This window comes from Ranitomeya imitator, chromosome 8 (genome assembly GCF_032444005.1).
Source record: "Ranitomeya imitator isolate aRanImi1 chromosome 8, aRanImi1.pri, whole genome shotgun sequence".
Taxonomy (NCBI): domain Eukaryota; kingdom Metazoa; phylum Chordata; class Amphibia; order Anura; family Dendrobatidae; genus Ranitomeya; species Ranitomeya imitator.
The window spans coordinates 11,592,363-11,613,554 of NC_091289.1; the positions used below are offsets into that span (position 1 = coordinate 11,592,363).

At 45.4% G+C, this 21,192-nt stretch overlaps 1 protein-coding gene across 6 annotated transcripts in view; it reads right to left on the minus strand.

Moving 5' to 3' along the window:
- The window catches only part of PLXNA1 (plexin A1), a 319,346-nt gene that overhangs the window by 18,777 nt on the left and 279,377 nt on the right, over nt 1-21,192 (minus strand). For all 6 annotated transcript variants that reach the window (XM_069736287.1, XM_069736288.1, XM_069736289.1 and 3 more), the window contains exons 16-23: nt 20,332-20,499; nt 18,961-19,054; nt 18,545-18,784; nt 18,317-18,460; nt 17,998-18,232; nt 15,934-16,076; nt 9,200-9,456; nt 4,195-4,261 (exon numbers count right to left, since the gene is read on the minus strand). In XM_069736287.1, coding sequence (XP_069592388.1) covers nt 4,195-4,261; nt 9,200-9,456; nt 15,934-16,076; nt 17,998-18,232; nt 18,317-18,460; nt 18,545-18,784; nt 18,961-19,054; nt 20,332-20,499 — 1,348 coding nt within the window. The remainder of the gene's footprint in view (nt 1-4,194; nt 4,262-9,199; nt 9,457-15,933; nt 16,077-17,997; nt 18,233-18,316; nt 18,461-18,544; nt 18,785-18,960; nt 19,055-20,331; nt 20,500-21,192) is intronic.

Sequence of the window (21,192 nt, forward strand, 5' to 3'; positions counted from 1 at the left end):
ATCCACAGGAGCTGACAATCTAAATTCTCTTTCAGCTTAATAATATACGTTCTGTTTCTATTCCTCATCATTATCAAAATCTCTGCTTGCTGCCTGTGAATGGGAACATACAGAAGCAGAAAATGTCCTGAGATGATACTTCTCACAGCTGAGGGTTCGTTATAATCGATTTCCTCCTCTCGACAATCCACTAACACTCCAGACTGATACATTGTAACAAACTATCAGGACAGGAAAGAGATCAATGTGGTCGTTATACTGCATTGTCTACACAAGATATATTAAAACAGACCCTCAGCTTGGAGAAAAACTGGGTGGTCCTCAATCTAGGGATGAGAATGTTCCTATTCACCGGCAGCAAACAGGTATCTTAGAAATATAGTGAGGCAGAGAAATACAGAAAAATGCTAGAAGGTAGAAAGAGGAAAAATAACATTATGAGCTGCTGTGGACGGGGATGATGTCCAGCATCGTATGTGAACAAGGCTGCAATTCACTGACAACAAGCAGAAATCTCCAAAACAATGACAATTTTAAAGAAAAACTTTCCATTTCACAATCATTAAGCTTCATCTACATGACACTTCTGTAACTGGCAATGTGTTAAGCGACTGATCGCGTCACTGTGGGGCCAGCAGTCATCACCTTTCACCCCCACCGGGCAGATTTACCTACCAGGAGGGTAACAAGTCAACTTTTATACATTGCACAAAAAATAAAGGGTAACACTTAAATAACACAAAGTAACTCCAAGTCAGTTTCTCCTGCTGTTGTGCAAATGGAACAGAAATTCTAGACAATTAGCAAGACAACCCCTATAAAGGAGCGGTTCTACAGGAGGTGACCACAGACCATTTTTCTGTTCTCATCCTTTGTGGCTGTTTTGGTCACTTTTGTCATTGCTTTCACCCCTAGGGGTACTGTGCAGTAGCATGAGGTGATGTCTACAACCCACAGAATTTGCTCAGGTAGTGCAGCTCATCCAGGATGGTACATCAATGCGAGCTGTGGCAAGAAGGGTAGCTGTGTCTGTTAGCACCGTGTCCAGAGCATGGAGCAGATACCAGAAGACAGGCCAGCACAACAGGAGGGGGCGGTAGGAGGGCAACAAGCCAGCACCAGGTGCAAGGAGTAACAGGAGGAGCAGTGCCAGAGCCCTGCAAAATGACCTCCAGCAGGCCACTAACATCCATGGGCCTGTTCAAACTGTCAGAAATAGACTCCAGGAGGGTGGTATGAGTGCCCGACGTCCACAAATGGGTGTTGTGCTTACAGTCCAACACCGTGAAGCACGATTGGCAACTGCCAGAAAACACCAAAGTTGGCTGATTCAACATTGGCGCCCTGTGCTCTTCACGGATGAGAGCAGGTTCACACTGAGCACGTGACAGACATGACCGAGTCTAGAGACGCTGTGGACAACGTTCTGCTGCCTGCAATATCCTCCAGCAAGTAATGGTGTGGGGTGGCATTTCTTTGGAGGGCCGCACAGCCCTCCATGTGCTCGCCAGAGGTAGCCTGACTGCCATTGGGTACCGGGATGAGATCCTCAGCTATTGTGAGATGCAGGTGCACTGGACCCTGGGTTCCTTCTGATGCATGACAATGCTAGGCCTCATGTGGCTGAAGTGTCAGAAGTTCCTCCATGATGAAGACATTGATGCTATGGAGTTACCTGCCCGCTCCCCAGACCTGAAACCAATGGAGCACATCTAGAACATCATGTCTCATTCCATCCACCAACGCCACATTGCACTACAGACTGTCTAGGAGTTGGCGGATGCTTTAATTCAGGTCTGGGAACATGCAGAGGCATTGAAGTGAGGTCATACAGGCACATGGAGGCCACACACACTACTGAGCATCATTTCCTTGTCTTCAGACATTTCCACTGAAGTTGGATCAGCCTTAAATTTGATTTTCCACTTTGATTTTGAGTATCATTATAAATCCAGACCTCCATGGGATATTAATTTAATTTACATTGATCATTTTTATGTTTTATTGTTCTGAACACATTCTACTATGTAATGAATAAAGATTTGCAGCTGGAATATTTCATTTAGTGATATCTAGGATGTGGGATTTTAGCATTCCCTCTATTTTTTGGAGCAGTATATATATTGTTTCCCTTCATTTCCAGACATGAGTCACATGCTTAGCACGATATGCCAAGGTGCAAGGCTGCAAATTACGTTTGTAGGGTATAGTGATAATTTGGCAGTGAAAATATTGTAAAGTCGGTGACCGATATGAGGTAGGAGGGTCGTCGCTGGCTGGATTTTCCATTCACTACCCGCACTAGAAGAATTTTAGGGCATGGCAGAGCTGTATCAGTGCGGTACATTAAGAGCGGGTAATGAGCGGGTAGGTGGACGGAGTGAGTGGGTCCCCGGAGTATGTAGAGCTTTTACCAGCTTACTGCAGATTAAATGGCCACTTGCAGCTTCGAGTACGTTGGCTTCAAACTCTCGGCCTAATATTAAACCTGCATTTCGGAGGCGCAGGCACAAGAGGACATATTCTACAAACTAAGAGCTGGAGATCAAGCAAAGGATCTCGAGAAAACTCGACACTGTGATAAAGAGGAACTCTAGCTGTGCAGCTTTTATAGACATCTTAAAGGGCTATTTCACTGGGGGAAGCTTCAATCTGGGAGCCTTACCCATGCCCAGGATTAAGTGGGACAATGTGGCTCATAATCTCCCCTGAAAACCCTTGGGGCAATTCGGAATTTTGCCTGCGTCTGAAATTCACGTTAGAATGAAACTTATACCTTGCAAAATCACTGCTTGCTGTCAGGAGATGGGATCATTACATCTCTCACACGGCTGCTGGATTTGCTACAATGTATCAAGGCAGAAAAAAGGAAACCTGTGGGCATGATTTTAGATATGGAAGCAGTGGTACAGCTGGGTGCACAGGGGCGCGGCCATGCACCTAAACTGCTTCTTCTGGGGAAACTGACAAGCCCCCTATGTAAATGTGCCGATGGGTCGCCTCTAACAAGTCTCATCCCACAGAGCAGGACGGCACAGACATTTGTGCTGGCGCTTCGCTTACAGAGGACTGACTGTACCGATACACTGCAACAAACCCTGCAGCTGTGCGAGACCAGGAGTAAGACAAGATGATCTGGGGATGAAATCAAGGAACCTGTCCAAATGGTCTAAAACCTGTATGCACCTCATTAATTTAATTAGTGCATTAAAAAAAAAAAAAAAAAAAATTATTTCCTTGGTTTCATCTGTTTTTTTCTTGCTCGCCAACATGGCCATGATTTTACATTATTTGTGTAATCTTGTAATGTCACACAACATTTGTGCAGTAGTACTCCAATACCCTGGCGGCATAAATAAGTTGTTTTTTTGCAACTTTTTAAGTCTGAAAAAGTACAAAAACAAAGGAAACACTTTGCACAAATTCCGCCAGTGAAAAGACAAAGACAGAACACAGACACAAGTGGTGAATCGGCGGCTCTGACCGATCTCCTTCCATATCTTTGTGTTACAGACCAGGGTGGAGTGTCCCTTTAAGCAGAGACGGCGCTGTAATAAGTAACCGCCCGTCAGTTTCGGAGCGTTTTGCCAAAATGTTTTGTTCTTTTTTTTCATTCCGCTGATTTTATTTTGATTGTTCCGATGTCTCAATATTTATTCCTTTCCATATGGTGTAAAAAAAACGGTAACAATTTAGAAAGGCGTCATCGTGCTTCCTGGATGGAGATTGCCATCTGCATTCCCCTGGTGGAATCAATCAGAATAAAACGTTTCTGGCAGAGACTTCCTCTCATTTTTTCACTTTTTTAACTTTCAATGGGGTATAAGAAGCAAGAGACGACTCCACAGAGGAGACATTTATGGAGGATCCCATACAGTGATCGAGTCTACAGACAAGCCTGGAAAACTCCACTGATCGGCCACTTATATCAAACCTTCGGTATAGCGAGAACCCCCTAAATATCGGTGTTCAGTGGTTCGTTCCAAACCACACAAAGCATTTATCTTTTAAAATCGACTGCATCATTGCGGAACAGACCACTGCATGCACAATATGGGGGTGTTCTAAACTATGGAAGTCAGATCTCAAGGATGTAAACAATCCCAGTCCATTGTATAGGTCCGACATATAAAAGCATTGTTTCCGGCAATGATCACATTGTCCGTTTCTCACCATTTAATAAAAGAGGTTTACCTTTAAGAACTTGTATAGAAGGAACGTGAACCAGTTTGTCAGCATCTTCTCAGCCACAGACTCTGTCCTGTGAGAACGAGAAAAAAACAAAATAATATTATAGAAAAGGCAGTAATGTGAGTTGAATATTACCCTGCAGGTTATAACAGCTGCCTAAAATGTTACTGTCACTTTAAAAAAACAAAAAACAGGTTACAGATGTTAATTGCATTAGACATATGAGTTCCATAATGAACGGTTACCTGGTGTCTCTGGGCCATTATAGGACCACATGTAAGTATCGGGGATGTGCCCGGCCCGTTACCGACACGTCCACCGGTGACGCAGCACAAACGTATGATTATAATAATGTACCAGCCATCCAGAGGCAGCGAGGAGCCGGCTTCACTGATCTCTAAATACACAAAACTCCTTCCCTCTCTTATGGAGTCAGCCCCAGGGAGCCAAAGAAACCCCCCCAAGTAGCCACAGTATTGTACCCGCAATGATGAGACCCAACATTAAAGGGGCAATCACAGCAACCAGAGAAGGCGGCAATGAGATACATTAATGCGCCATTATACCGGACCAGTTCAGGGAGATGCAGATGACACGGATTAATCCCTCTAGTCCTGGAGGACGTGCAGCGCCGAAGGGGTTAAACATCACATTGTAGACATCTGTCAGACAACAGCCATCTATCTGCTAATTGAGCAAGGAGGCTTTCATCCCATCTGTGGGAGATTCCCGTCAGATAAACTCTACTCATCAGTCATATCACTAATTGTAATACCGTAACTAGACAAAAATCCAATCTACCGCCAAACCAGAAAAACTGGAATCACCTCATTCTGTGCACCCTATATAGACACATACTGAGCAAGCATTATGGTAGTTATATTCTTGTACATGGGGGCAGTATTACAGTAGTTCTATTCTTCTACATAGAGGGCAGTATTATAGTAGTTATATTCTTGTATATAGGAGCAGTATTATAGTAGTTACATTATTGTACATTGGGGGCAGTATTATAATAGTTTTATTCTTCTACATAGAGGGCAGTATTATAGTAGTTATATTCTTGTATATAGGTGCAGTATTATAGTAGTTATATTCTTGTACATAGGGGCAGTATTATAGTAGTTATATTCTTGTACATAGGGGCAGTATTATAGTAGTCATATTCTTGTATATAGGATCAGTATTATAGTAGTTACATTATTGTACATTGGGGGCAGTATTATAATAGTTATATTCTTGTACATCGGACGCAGTATTATAGTAGTTATATTCTTGTACATAGGGGCAGTATTATAGTAGTTATATTCTTGTACACAGGGGCAGTATTATAGTAGTTATATTCTTGTACATAGGGGCAGTATTATAGTAGTTATATTCTTGTACACAGGGGCAGTATTATAGTAGTTATATTCTTGTACACAGGGCAGTATTATAGTAGTTATATACTTGTACATAGGGGCAGTATTATAGTAGTTACGGTATATTCTTCTACATGGGAGCAGTATTATAGTAGTTATGTTCTTGTACATAGGGGCAGTATTATAGTAGTTATATTCTTGTAGATATGAGCAGTAGTATAGTAGTTATATACTTGTACATAGGGGCAGTATTATAGTAGTTATATTCTTGTACATCGGACGCAGTATTATAGTAGTTATATTCTTGTACATAGGGGCAGTATTATAGTAGTTATATTCTTGTACATAGGGGCAGTATTATAGTAGTTATATTCTTGTACATAGGGGCAGTATTATAGTAGTTATATTCTTGTACATAGGAGCAGTATTATAGTAGTTATATTCTTGTACACGGGCAGTATTATAGTAGTTATATTCTTGTACACAGGGGCAGTATTATAGTAGTTATATTCTTGTACATAGGAGCAGTATTATTGTAGTTATATTCTTGTACATAGGGGCAGTATTATAGTAGTTATATTCTTGTACATAGGGAGCAGTATTATAGTAGTTATATTCTTGTACATAGGAGCAGTATTATTGTAGTTATATTCTTGTACATAGGGGCAGTATTATAGTAGCTATATTCTTGTACATAGGAGCAGTAATAGTAGTTATATTCTTGTACACAGGGGCAGTATTATAGAAGTTATATTCTTGTACATAGGGGCAGTATTATAGTAGTTATATTCTTGTACATAGGGCAGTATTATAGTAGTTACGGTATATTCTTCTACATAGAGGGCAGTATTATAGTACTTATATTCTTGTACATAGAGTAATTTTGTAGTGAATGTTTGTCTATGCCATGAATCCTAGTTTATCAGTGCCTGTGAGCGGTATTATGGGCATTTAATGAGGAGCGCTCATCCTTCGTACCGGCCGCTGTGTTTCTCCGCATCTCTGGCTCCAGCTGTACGGAGGATCATGGACAGGTAGAGCGAAAGCAATAAATAAACAATAAGAGCTTCATTTACAGCCAAATCTGACGGTCACAGAGTCTTGAAGTGCAATTTCTGTCACCAGGCCTGTGATCAATAGACAGAGGATGGGAAGGTATTAAATTAATGAAGATAATGTATTTTTTAGCAGAACTTCGGCTTTTGCATTCGGAAATCGATTTGATTGTGTCTAATTCTTCTTTTCAGCGCCGGCTGTGTGCGCCAATTGATTTCTTTCAGCCTTCTTAATCATTTTCGCATGTGTGGAGCATTGTGCTCAGGATAAGGGATCGGACAAGTGGATGGGATGTCAAGACTGCAGCCGCTCGGCTGCTCAATGCTTCAGGATGTAAAGTAAGAAAAAAAACGCAGACTCAGCTGATACATTGTCACCAACCCATCATCCACATGATCCCGAGGAGTCTCGGGATCAGAATATATGTAATATCCAGAAGAGATCAGCGGGGAACTTATATATTCCATGGTACTAGCATCTGTTACAGCGCTATCACAGGTCATCTAAGCTGGAAGTGCAAAATATGAGTGCAGCTCTGGAGTATAATACAGGATGTGCAGTATTTTTTTTTTATTACAAAATACACTTTCCCCCCCCCCCCCAGGGTGTAAAAGGGGGTGCAACTTCTAAACCAAACGTAGCTTATTGGGGGTCAGCTGCAGTGGAGATCTCAATCTGTACATGCGCCACATCAGACGGCCATTTTCCCAAAGAACACCATATTGAAAAGATGAGAAGTACTGGGACTCCCAACATTTTTCTGGAAGCCCGGGTCCCATCGCAGCCTCGCACTGCCAAACACCCCCTCCTCCCAGCCTGGGGCCCGCATCATGGCTTAGCTTTTGCCGACTCCACCAGCGGCGACTCAGCCTCCTGTGACCCCCCCTGGTAAACTACTGTAAAAACGAACTATAAAATGCACCATTTTATTAAAAAAAAAAACCTTTTTCCCATTTTCCTCCCCCAAATTTTGGATGAGTCTTATGATCCGGTGTGTCTCATAATCCGCAACATACCAAAGATCAGTACAGGATAAGAAATGTACAGCGAATAAAATAAATTTTGAACATGTCACCAAATTTTTTTTTTTTTTTTTTTTTTAAGTAAATCTAATTCTAGAGATGCTACTGATGTGAAATTCTCTCCAGATTTCGGTAACAACCCATCCAATCCACACAGGCAAAGAAATCAAACCAAAGGTGTCCATAAATTAAGTTGTGTGTAATAATTTGAAATTTACACAAGGAAAAACTATGGAACACACTTATTGAAATTTGATACTTCATACAAAAGCCTTTGATGGCGAATGAAGCTTCAGGATGCCTCCTGTATGGATAAACTAGTCGCAGACATTGCTCAGGTGTGATTTTGGCCTATTCTTCCACACACACTCCCTTCACATCCTGAAGGTCCCGTGGGCTCCTTCTATGAACTCTGAGCTTTTGTTCCTTTCATACACTTTCCATTGGATTTAGATCCAGTGATCGGCTGGTCCATTCTAGCAGCTTAATTTTGTCTCTAAAACCAATTGAGAGGTTCCTTGGTTGTATGTTTGAGATCATTGTCTTGCTGAAATGTCCACCCTCGTTTCATCTTCCACATCATGGTAGATGGCCTCAGATTGCTATTAAGAATGACTCTGTACATTTGCCCATTCATCATTCGTTAAATTAAATATTGCCAGTGCCGTATGCTGAAAAACAGCCCCACACCGTGATGTTCCCACCAAACTTCACTATTGGTATGGGTGTTTTTGGGGTGAGATGCAGTGCCTTTTGGCCTCCAAACGTGTGTATTTTGGCATTCAAACAGTTCATTTTTCATCTCAACTGACAAGACTCTTCTCCAGCTTGTCTAAATGTTGAACAAACTTTAAACGCTCTTGAACATGCTTTTTGTTCAGCAATGGAGTCTTGAGTGGTGAGCATGTATACAGGCCATGGAGGTTGAGTGAATTACTAATAGTTTTTAAAAGCAACTCTTCTGATAATTATTTTCACTAAGCTGTCTGAAATCTTGCACGGAGCACCTGGTCATGACCAGTTTATGGTGAAGTGATGTTCTTTCTACTTGTGGATTATCACCCTAGCAGTGCTAGCTGGAACCTTCAGTAGTGAAGAAATTCTTCTGTAACCAATGATATCAGTATGTTTTCCAATAATAAGGTTGCAAAGGTCTTGGGACACCTCACTGGTTTTACTAATCATGAAATGTTTCTTGTGTGGCACCTTGATAATGAGAAACCTTTTTATAGGCCATCAGTAAAATCAGCTGATATTTTTCACTAAGTGGCAGAATTACGTTCGAATTACTGATAGATTTCAGCTGTTGTCTTGACTCTCCAGGGCTTTTTGCCTCTCTCTGATGTTTGAGTGCAGCTCAGGAGTATAATACAGGGTGTAACACGGGATCAATAATGTATGTACACAGTGACTGCACCAGCAGAATAGTGAGTGCAGCTCTGGAGTATAATACAGGATGTAACTCAGGATCAGTAATGTAATGTATGTACACAGTGACTGCACTAGCAGAATAGTGAATGCAGCTCTTGAATACAGTATAAAATTAACACCTATTCCTGCCATAATCACCTTCTCAAAAGCAGTTTTGGGTGGTTCTTGCTCTCCAGGTTCTTCTCAATCAGGTCAGACAGAAGCTGTTTGAGGACACCGGTGGCATATTCCATCTCCCCCTGTAGCCCTGTCATGATGAGGGAGGCGACATTTCCTCGGTCTCTCATGGAGAAACTACGCTGGGCTTCCAAGGTGCGGATGAAGGTCAGCAGAAAATGCTTCTTGTTCAGGAGCTGCCCAAAGAGGTTCAGGGCCTTCTCCACATTAGCTTGGACCTGCAAAGAGGAACAAAACAGTCAGGGATATAAAACAGAATAGAGATAAACCAGCTCACCCCAGCTAAGCCATCCTTGGAGGCACAGAACTGCAAGGAACAAACAAAGCAAAGAAAAGATGATACAACTTCCAAACGTTTTATTGAATTAAAAGGAGGGTTCCATCATGAGTGCAGACACAGCTTTGTTATAGAACGCAATGGATGTTCAAAACGCGTAGCCGTGTCTACACTCATTATGGAACCCTCCTTTTAAATTCAATAAAAGTTTGCATGTTTGGAAGCTGGATCATCTCCTTTTCAGGGATATAAAACCACAATCATGTAAACTTTGCATCTCTTGTGAATACAGTCTATTGCTTGCAGTTATCAGCCATTTATTGCTGTCTCTGATAGCTGCTGCTCTTCTAGTGCAGGTGAACGTTAATAAACTGAGGACTTTTATGTAAGTGTCTCTTTAAATGAGCATCTAATCGTGTCTGACATTTCAGCAGCAAGAATTTTATATAAAGCAATAAATGGCGCCATCTGTGTAATAATCCGCACGCAGGTGAGTGTATATGCAGCGTGATATAGGGGCTCTTCATCATGGAGGAGTGTGGGGGGTGCTATTACACCAATCCCTTGCAGACATTTCCTTGGCTCGCTCCTGGCGTCTTACCCATTTCTCAGTCGCTGATTAATAGACCCATTAGGTGAAATTATCAGTCAGGTTTCACATAGTTCAAGAGTCCTCAACCTTTGCAAAGGGGAAAAAAAAACCCTCCACAGAAGCCCCCGCAGCTGCCATATTAATCACAGGAGCATTCATAATATATTCATTGGGCACTGAATGCGAAAGATGACAAGTGGGCTTTTTGTCATTTGTCAATGGCTTTTAACAGGTATTCCTGCCGCGATCTGAAGAACAGAAGCGTTACCCCCCCGCACCACTCACCGGTCACTGCCGGAGCTGGAACGTCACCACATTGTGGTAAATGGGACTCAGCCCATCACTAAACCCGAGTGACCGGATATAAAGCAAACATTCCTACATGTGCAGCTCTGGAGCATAACACAGGAGGTAACACAGGATCAGTAATGTATGGTATATACAGTGACTGCACAATCAGAACAGTGAGTGCAGCTCTGGAGTATAATACAGGAGGTAACTCAGGGTCAGTAATGTAATGTATGTACACAGTGACTGCACCAGCAGAATAGTGAGTGCAGCTCTGGAGTATAATACAGAATGTAACTCAGGATCAGTAATGTAATGTATGTACACAGTGACTGCACCAGCAGAATAGTGAGTGCAGCTCTGGAGTATAATACAGGATGTAACTCAGGATCAGTAATGTAATGTATGTACACAGTGACTGCACCAGCAGAATAGTGAGTGCAGCTCTGGAGTATAATACAGGATGTAACTCAGGATCAGTAATGTAATGTATGTACACAGTGACTGCACCAGCAGAATAGTGAGTGCAGCTCTGGAGTATAATACAGGATGTATTCTTTAACCCATCTGATGAAGGCAAATGACATTAAACTTTGCACATCCCTATAGTGGTGGTCCAGGTCTACTGCTCCTCACCTGTGCAGTGGTCGTGCGCTTTTGCAGCTCAGCCACATTTTCTTCACAGGAGCGAAGCTGTGATACCACATAACACTGGCAGAGCTTTGGCGCAGTTTGTGTAAGAAAGCAGTCATCGTTTTCTATTCTGCTGAAGCCTTTGAAACGTAGATTTCTCACGCTTACTTGCCCCCAGTATACAATATTCCCCGACGGGATCTCCATCATTAATACCAGAGGACTCAGACTCTGGTCCCGGTGACATCTACACTTCTGTGATCGGATATGAGGAGAGCGAGTTGTTCCCCGTCCTCTCCGCACCTCGACCTCTCGCTACTTATTACCAGGAATGAGCGGCCTCTGTTTCTTGCGCTGCCTGGAAGTCTTTGGGGAAGCGCAGGAGACATACAAGTCTTGGCTTCCAGCAGATTGTGTAACGGCGGCTTCTGAGGATGAACGTGCAAAATCTGCAGCAGAGAAATTAGGATCAGACTCCGCAGAACCGCAGAGGGAGATGGCAGCCACTGATCTGTGCCAGCGACTCCGATTATCCAGCACGCAATCGTGTCTGTGCAGAGGCTCGCCGTAATGAGTATGCAGCCACTAGACGTGCCGTAAAGCAATGCAGCTACAGCGCCGACCATGGCGATGTATGAAGAGCAGCAATCGACATTCTCCACGTATAACCCTCTATCAATTTCACTGATCTCCTGCTGATATTACTCCACTCACATTCAAAGCAGCATTCAAAGGCTGGATGGTATCTATTTAACATTTGGGCTGCATGACCTCACTTATTTCTAGTGCCCCCTGCTGGAAAGATATATCACACCTTAATGGAGGAGCACTACAACGGAAACCAATGCAGCAGATCATAAAGCTCTGTTCACACCTAGCAAATACTTTTTCTCTGCCTTTTGGTAAATGATGGTCGGAGACCTAAGCAAAAATGTATTAAATTGCAGAAAACAAAACAAACAAACAAACAAACAAACAAACAGAAATGCATCCTATACGGCATGAGAAATAAAGACACTGCATTCAGTAGTGCGGCCACCAGGGGGCATGAGGGGCAGCCGCCCTGCACCCCCCGAGTGACCGGCACTCCTATCTGCACCAGTGTGCGGCAGATCAGAGCCACGGTCTCCGTCTTGTAGGCCACAGGTCGCACCGTAATGCGCAGGACGTAGGGACGTGCGAACATTCACACGTTATTACAAACGCAAAGAGTTTGTATGTTCTCTCCGTGTTTGCGTGGGTTTCCTCCGGGCACTCCGGTTTCCTCCCACATTCCAAAGACATACGGATAGGGAATTTAGATTGTGAGCCACAACAGGGACAGTGATGATAATGTGTGTAAAGCGCTGCGGAATATGTTAGCGCTATATAAAAATAAAGATTATTATTTATTATTATTACTTTATTATAAGGGACCTTATATGTGGCAGAGGTGGGTTTGGGGGCTTGAGGCAATATTTTTGGGCACAAGGGGTATTATTGTTAAGAGGGAGCTCAGAGGACATGATTATTTTTTGTAGGGTGCTTGGGACATTATTTATGAGACTTATTGGGGTATTAATTCTTTTTAGGGGCACTCAGGGAACAATATTAATTGTTCTTATAAAGTAACAATGCCCCTTAACTGCCCTCAAGATATTATACCTGCAGTGGGGGTACACAGGGGGCACTCACATGGGTCTACTGTGTAGGGGGCATTATTCCAATGTAGAGCACTAGGAGGCGCACAGGAGCAGTAACAGGGACACATACAAGGCTGCAGACGGGTCGTGGCCGGAGAGGTCGTCATGTCGGTCTGGGCCTCCTTACTTGGATGAATACGTAAGTTAGGGGCCCACTCAGAAGTGTTTTGCGCCCCTGTGCTTAACTCCTAGCTACTGACTGCATGCAGTATAGTCCTTTGCCCTGTTCTGGATGCAGCTCTGGGTGTGACTAGAGCAGGAGACATGCAATAAGCAGAATATCCTCTCACCATTTTTATGGCAGTTTCTCATTTTTACGGTGAGCTGAAGAGCGAGTTAAATGTCGCCGCTGTATGTGGCCATCTGGAGACCCACCGGAGAAAGATTTACCTTTACCCCCCTCCCAATTACAGAAGGTCTTATTCATTCACCTCGAGACACACAGCAGATTGCAGATTATACGGCCGGAAAATTTGTCGCTTGTTTTAAGAGTCGTCTACAGAAAGTAAATTTGGAAAGCCATTAAACATATCGAACTATGAAACGAGCGCACGAAATGCAGGACATCTAATTGTCTGTATCGGGCATCCTAGTGACGGGAGCGCGAGCGGCAGTAATGGAGGAGGCCCATCTGCAGGGCGACGAGTGCAAGGGTAGGGGGGTAACAGAGGTCGACACGCGCAGGAGCCGGGGGTGGGTAAAAGAGGGCAACACGCACTGGGGCCGGGGGTAATTAGGAAAAGGCAAAAGAGGGGGACATCCGCTTGGGAACAACACTGAGAAGTGTGCAGATGCCGGGGCGGGTGGGGTTGTGAAGACGATGCAAGTAAGGGCCAGGAAAGAAAAGGCCGGAGGGGAGACGACATATGCAAGGACCGAGGGAGGGGGAAGAGGCCAAAAAATGCAAGGGCCGGGTAGGTGGGGGAGGAACGCAGGCAACATGCACTAGGGCCCGGGGAAAACCCAGTGACACCAAAGATAACATGGAATTTATATGCTAATCAATGTTTAATATCACTTCCAGGTGAACTGATTTCCTGGGCCGGGGGTCTGGAGGATGAGGACCACCTCCTGCAGGAGTCCTCGAGAGGTGCGGGCAGTTTTGGGAGAGTAACATGATCGGTGTAGTGTTTATTCTTAGCCATAATTTGCACAAAGGCAGAAAATATAACAAGCCCTGAAAATATCTGTATTATGGAGAGGCGACTGAGGCCGCAGCGGGGTGATTAATACATCAGTAAGGTAAAGAATATAGCGCTGGTGAATAAGACGCCGGTTCTGACGTCGCCCCATCAGCACATCACGTGTGAACCGGTCCGTCCCGAATCGGCCTCCCTCCGTACAATAACGTCTGCACATTTCTACTATTCTTTCTATCAAGATCTCAGCTTGCTGTTAGTGAATGCCAATAGTTTGCACCTATTGTGATGGTGCATTTCTAAGTTACGCATTCAAGTAACGATTGCTGGGGGTCTGACCTCTGGGACCCCCACTGATTCCAATAATAAAGGGGCTGCAGTGCTTCATACTTTTCCTGTGCACAGGGGTGCTCCGGACCACCTGCACGGCTCCTATGGAGTGAATGGTGCCGGCAGCACTTCTATGCACGGCCGGGTGGCAGGGGCACTACTGTTCAAAAAAAAACTGAAAGGGACGCAGCGCTGATTCTGCATCATTCTTGCGAATATCAGGGACCCCCAACAGTCACAAGATGATATCTCCTGGTGGGACGGAATAGTCCTCTATGTCCAGGGCTCCCAAGTGTGGTTTACTGTAAATCACCATGTTTTTGTGATCAAGGCCACCGGCATCAGGGGCTTATCTACAGCATTCTGTAATGCATTCTGTAATGCTGTAGATAAGCCCCCATGTATCCTGAAAGATGAGAAAAACAGGTTATATTATACTCACCCAGGGGTGGTCCGGGTCCAGCGCTTCTCAGCTTCATACGATGACGTCCTCTTCTTGTTGTGGCTCCGGCGCAGGCGTACTTTATCTCCCTGTTGAGGGCAGAGCAAAGTACTGCAGTGCGCAGGCGCCGGGAAAAATCAGAGAGGCCCGGCATCTGCGCACTGCAGTACTTTGCTCTGCCCTCAACAGGGGACATAAAGTACGCCTGTGCCGGAGCCGCGGCAAGAAGAGGACGTCATAGTATGAAGATGGGAGGCCCCGGACCGCGACACCCATCGGACCGCACCGCAGCAGGACCGCCCCTGTGTGAGTATAATCTAACCTGTTTTTCTTATCATTCAGGATACATCGGCGGCTTATCTCCAGCATTACAGAATGCATTACAGAATGCTGGAGATAACCCCCTGATGCCGGTGGCCTTAGTTTATAGGCCGTTTTTGGGGTGACAGATTCCCTTTAAATATTGCCATCAGGAGGCGTTAGATACAACCGTGCGTGATCAAGTTATGAACCTAAATAATGTTTCCCTCCACTGACAACAAGCAGAAATAAAATGCTTTAATGCCCCAGATACTGAGTAAAGCATTGGATGCTGGAACTACACCATGAACCATTATTATACAAGGACTACACATCATAAAGATGTTCTGCAGCAGTTGGGGCATGTAGTAATAGCTGGTTGCCCAGGATTAGAAAAATATAACCGCTTTCTTTCATAAACAGCGCCACCCCTGACCAGGAGGTTTTGTTTAGTACTGTAGCTCTGCACCATTCACTTCAATATTGCTGAGCTGCACTACCAGGTACAACCTGTAGATAGGGTTGGCGCTGTTTCTGGAACAGCCATGTTTCAGGTTGAAAAGGCAAAATTTTACCATCTGTGTACAACAGGCAGAAAGGCCATAGCGCAAAGCAAGCTGGGATATGTAGTTCTACAAGCGTCTATTGTATGAGAAAGCCACGCCCACTGCAACTAAGGAAAGTTCACAAAAAGTGAAAAAACAAAAAAGGCCGAGACTGAGACATCAAGCATTTCACAGTCATTTCAGCACAATGGGCTTCTGAAATAACAGGTTAACCCTTTCCAGTAGCGCAATCTAGAACATTCTGTACAGTTGCATTTGATTTTGTGTTTTCTCCCCCACATAACAATAGCGGTATAATGAGCGGGAAATTTCATCCCAAGGCCCAATTTAGAAATGTGAACAAAGCCGCTTCCTGTAACAAAGCCAAGCAAAAAATGTGTTATGTGCGATTATTGCGGCCTGGCGCTCACCGCACAGAGGATAAAAATAAAGAAACGCGTCCCCACCTCCATCTCCTTCAGTACGGGGTGGTCTTCAATGCCGGGGAACAAGACCCGCATGGCGTAAGTGCGGTAGTCCAGGAACGGGATTCCGGCCCCGTCCAGGTCGTTGGTCAGCTCGTGGATGTCCGTCTGCAGCTCCGCGAAGGCTACGAAGCAAGAGGAGGAAAGAAATGTCAGTGAAGTGTCCAGGGGCGACGACGTCAGAAGAACCTCGCACGTTAATCTGTGGGTGGAAAGTTCTATGTTTAATAAATGATTTACGGGGACAGAAGATTCTTCAAATTTTTCATTAACGGATGGTTTCATCACCTTGTACCGGAGGCCGGTGTCCCCATTACATTAAAAATGTATCCTTTTCTGCAGCTAATCGTCCCAAGTTAATACAGTAAATTATTAAATTCACTTGTAGCCCTCTGCTCTGTCCCCCCCAGCTCAGCCATTACGGTGGTCTGCATAGGGGCAGGATGGGGTAACAAGCAAGATCATTGAGGCAGAGTCCAATGATTGGCTTCAGGGGTCACAAGACTGAAATACCGCCTCACCATATGTTCCAGTTACCCAAGTGCTGCAGTCAGAGGCCTTAGCAGTCCGATGACCAAATGTTACCATTCCCTGTCCCAAGAGAGACTGTCAGAGCAACCTGCAACAATTGGGGGTTGGGGAGGGGGCTAGATCACGTAATGTCAGTTTATACTGCAGATGCTCTGCCAAAAAAATCAGCAAATCAGCAGCAAAGTGACACCATGTCTTAATGCTGTACTATCATCATCATCGTGTTCATTAAAATAATCAGGATCCAGTTACACCGTTGAGAATAGCCTCGAGTGCCAGGCGTGCTGCTGAGTAAATACAAATGCTGAAAGGCACACAGCCCAGTTGGGGACCGTGATGGGGGATAACGCAACCCTCCGACTCTCTGTCCATATGTCATTATTATGCATCTTTCTGACTCTCGCTACACTGTATCTCATTATTTATAAGGATACTTTGTGTTCCTCTGCACTGTGCAGCAGAATCACAGGTTGCCACATCCCGGAGAACAAAGAGCGTTTGCTTCCCGGGTGTCAGACACGATGGCAAGTGATCATACAAGGCAAATAACCAGCAATCTCCATTACCGGCCCTGCTGTTACCTCCTGTAGGAGTACAGGTAAGACTGTTCACGAGACACAGATCTGTGAAAGGAATTCAATTAAATTTATGTGGCAGCGCTGAGATGTTTGGAAAGGTGGAGGGGACCAGCGGAGGAGGGGGAAGCGGGAGGAGCGGGCGAGTGGAGATCTCTAATCTGTCCGCGGTGCAACTCAAAGACATAGGATGGGTAGAGATACCATGCCGCTTAATTAAAAGCCCACTCTTATCTGGCAGCTGTAGGATATTACTGATGATCATCCCTGGCACTGCCGTGTCCCTCCCTCCATCTGCAGCTTTATATAGCATACATATAGGAGTGCACATATAGAACTCGTTCCTTCATCCTCTTTGTGCCGCCAACCTCTTGCCCCCTAATTCTAGACCCGCTGCAGTTGGCCGGGTTGTGACACCACGTTCCGTTTGCGCAGATAATGGGCAATTAAATTGACTTTGGCGAGTTTTTGCAAGACGCCTTGTCCCAGTTTCCTCCATATAATGAGACACCTGGTTGTCTCACCCTCTTTCCCTTGCCAACGCTCCCCTTTCATATGGTCCACCTCAGAAGATGGCAAGATATAAATGGAACCGACGATTTAACTACCTGCTATTCGTATACCATCAGCCCCCCGCATCCACCCTGCAGACTCCCACAGGAACGCTCTTTGATTCTGGATCAAAAATGAAGACTCCATTATCAAGAATGAGGCCAGATATCAAACGTGGGCCAGCAAAATATGGTGCACGAGTGGCTTCACGGGGAGATTAATGGGTTCTGCAGAATTTGCAAGAATAGGGACAAGCAGAGGATTATTATAAGGCTTCCATAAAAATGGAACATCTGTCCAAGACTGAGATTGCTTGGAATGTGATTACAGGATATGAAAAATGACACATTCCTAAGGAAATATGGACCATGTGCCGCCCCACATTCACCTTCTTTGCACTCCAAGGCCACCCGTGACTCCAGATTGTCCATTTGCAGCTGGAGACGCTTCAGGGTACGATCCGCATCCCTCGACTTGCGCTTGTAGGCAATGAGGACAATGATGATGATTAGAAGCAGGAGACCACCGCCTCCACCGATACCGATGATTGCAGGTAAGGTTAGGAGACTATCGGAGTAGATCTGTAAGGTGCCAGGAGAAAACTCGAACCCGCCAACCTTGATCTAAGAGGTGGAGAGAGAAAGCTGGTTATCTCCCAAAACAAAAGGGATATTCTTCATAACATTAGTGGGTGCATGTGGACTTACCGTCACTTTGTGCTGACCGGTGAGGTTGGGAGATTCGCATAGGAGCTGCGTTTCGGAGACGGTCAGTGCACAGGGGGTGTCGCCAATTAACACTGTGTAGTTTAGGCGGAAATTTCCGGGAACGGCTGGAAGAATATTCCGACCCTACAGATATAAAATGATTATTCTCTAGCCTAGAAGTGACCTAATCGAGAGTAAATCCATCACCTTCATCCAGGACGCTCTCACCTTGATGATCAGAGGAGAGCTCGGCTTCAGCTCCAAGTTCCCAGAGGTGCTGAGGAGCTCAAATACCGGATCCGGGTAGTAGATGAAGGTCGTCGTGTTGACAATGAGCAGGGACTGGACGTTGTCCATGATGAATCCGATCTCATCTGGGCGATCGCCGTTCTCGGGTGGGGACCTCAATGGACTTTCAATGGAAGGGGCTAAGCACACCATGGTGGTGTCATTGTAGACGGTGCAGTTCTAGAAGGAGAAGACATAGGGACGTAAAGAAGAAAAGTAATGCTTGATATTATGGTCTAGTGGGCACACTCTGAGGGTCATCCACCCTTATCTATAACGTCATGCACCACCACAGGAAGGAGGATCCGTACTGACAAAATTTTAAAAATTCTCTAAAAAGATAAGGAGGTTCTTACATTCTCACGCTCCACATCACCGTATTTTGCTCGTATTTTTGGTTCTCTGATGGTGGCCAGGTTCACTCCGGTGACAGTGAGAGGCGTCCCACCACTGCAAGACAAAAGGCAACAATGAAATAAGCATACCGCCAATTGGCGAACTGGAGGACTACTGCCTGATAGCAAGGGGGAAGGGGGACATTACCTCATAGCTGGGGGACATTACCTGGAGGACTACTACCTGATAGCGGTGGACACTACCTAGAGGACTACTACCTGATAGTTGGGGGGACATTACCTGGATGACTACTACCTGATAGCGAGAAGACATTACATGGAAAAGGAATACCTCAGAGCAGGGGAACATTGCCTGGGGGATTACTTCCTGACAGCAGGGAAACACTACGTGGATGACTACTACCTAATAGCGGTGGACATTAACTGGAGGATTACTACCCGATAGCAGGGGGACACTACCTGGAGGACTACTACCTGATAGCGGTGGTGGACATTACCTGGATGACTACTACCTAATAGCGGGGGACATTACCTAGAGGACTACTACCTGATAGCGGGGGAGATTACCTGGAGGGTTACTACCCGATAGCAGGGGACATTACCTGGAGGGTTACTACCCGATAGCGGGGGGAAATTAACTGGAGGGCTATTACTCAATAGCAAAGGGACATTACCTGGAGGACTACTACCCGACAGCAGGGAGACATTACCTGGATGACTACTACCTGACAGCAGGGGGACATTACCTGGAGGGTTACTACCCGATAGCAGGGGGACATTACCTGGAGGGCTACTACCCGATAGCAGGGGGACATTACCTGGAGGACTACTACCCGATAGCAGGGGGACATTACCTGGAGTACTACTCGATAGCAGAGGGACATTACCTGGATGACTACTACCTGATAGCGGGGGACATTACCTGGAGTACTACTCGATAGCAGAGGGACATTACCTGGATGACTACTACCTGATAGCGGGGGACATTACCTGGAGGACTACTACCCGATAGCAGGGGGACATTACCTGGAGGACTACTACTCAATAGCAGAGGGACATTACCTGGAGTACTACTCGATAGCAGGAGGACATTACCTGGAGGACTACTACTCGATAGCAGAGGGACATTACCTGGAGTACTACTCGATAGCAGAGGGACATTACCTGGATGACTACTACCTGATAGCGGGGGACATTACCTGGAGGACTACTCGAGAGCAGAGGGACATTACCTGGAGTACTACTCGATAGCAGAGGGACATTACCTGGAGGACTACTACCTGATAGCGGGGGACATTACCTGGAGGACTACTACCTGATAGCAGAGGGACATTACCTGGATGACTACTACCTGATAGCAGGGGACATTACCTGGTAATACTCCACTCCGGCTCGATCTTCTGCACAGTAGGGTCCTCGGTGTAGTTGTACTTGACTGTCAGGTTGTGCAGCACCGCTCGGTTGATGTGAATCTGGATCTCTGCGCTCGTCGAACTCTGCCCCTGAGGTGTTTTGCAGCGGATTTCCTTGGCTGTTCTCCTAGAGATGGAAGGAGGAGACATTCAGCCGCCATACACTCCACATCTGTTCACATGGAAATGACGGCTTGGTCACTGATAAACAGTTCTTGTTAAGAGGGGGTAATGGTATCATTTGTGACTTTAAGAAGGAAACCTCCAGCTAGTGCCAAAACGCAACCCCCAACATGCGAACCACCATTGTTCTCTTACTTAATTTATCCCCCCAGGGATTTGGGGGCAGCACACCAGGGTAGGATTGAGGGCAGCGCAGCCTTTACCACCCCTGTGGGCAGCAGAAGCGGCATCAGATGACTCCTTTTTCCTCGGCAGCAGATGTGTAATGCAGCAGCCAGAATATAAAAAGCTTTTTCTGCACTAGAACTCGCCGTCACCCTGCAAACAGCAGCTATTAGCGCTGATAACCAGCAATTACCACAGGAAAATATTTAAAGACCCGCTCTATTATCATTCGTAATCTAGAAATTATGCACTTCCTATGGCAGAGAGGCGCGGGCAGAGGGAGCGGCGGCGCGGGAGAGGAGCAGCCTGGGGCACACACTTAAACCCACGTCTTCCAGTCACACTGCTCTCCTGATGATTGTCAATGGCTTTATACGGCACGGTGCATCCGCCGGTGGACACGTGTCGCTCTACGGCTCGCTGTGCTCACCGCTGACACACACTGTGTAGAATACAACGAAAGTTGCTGGGA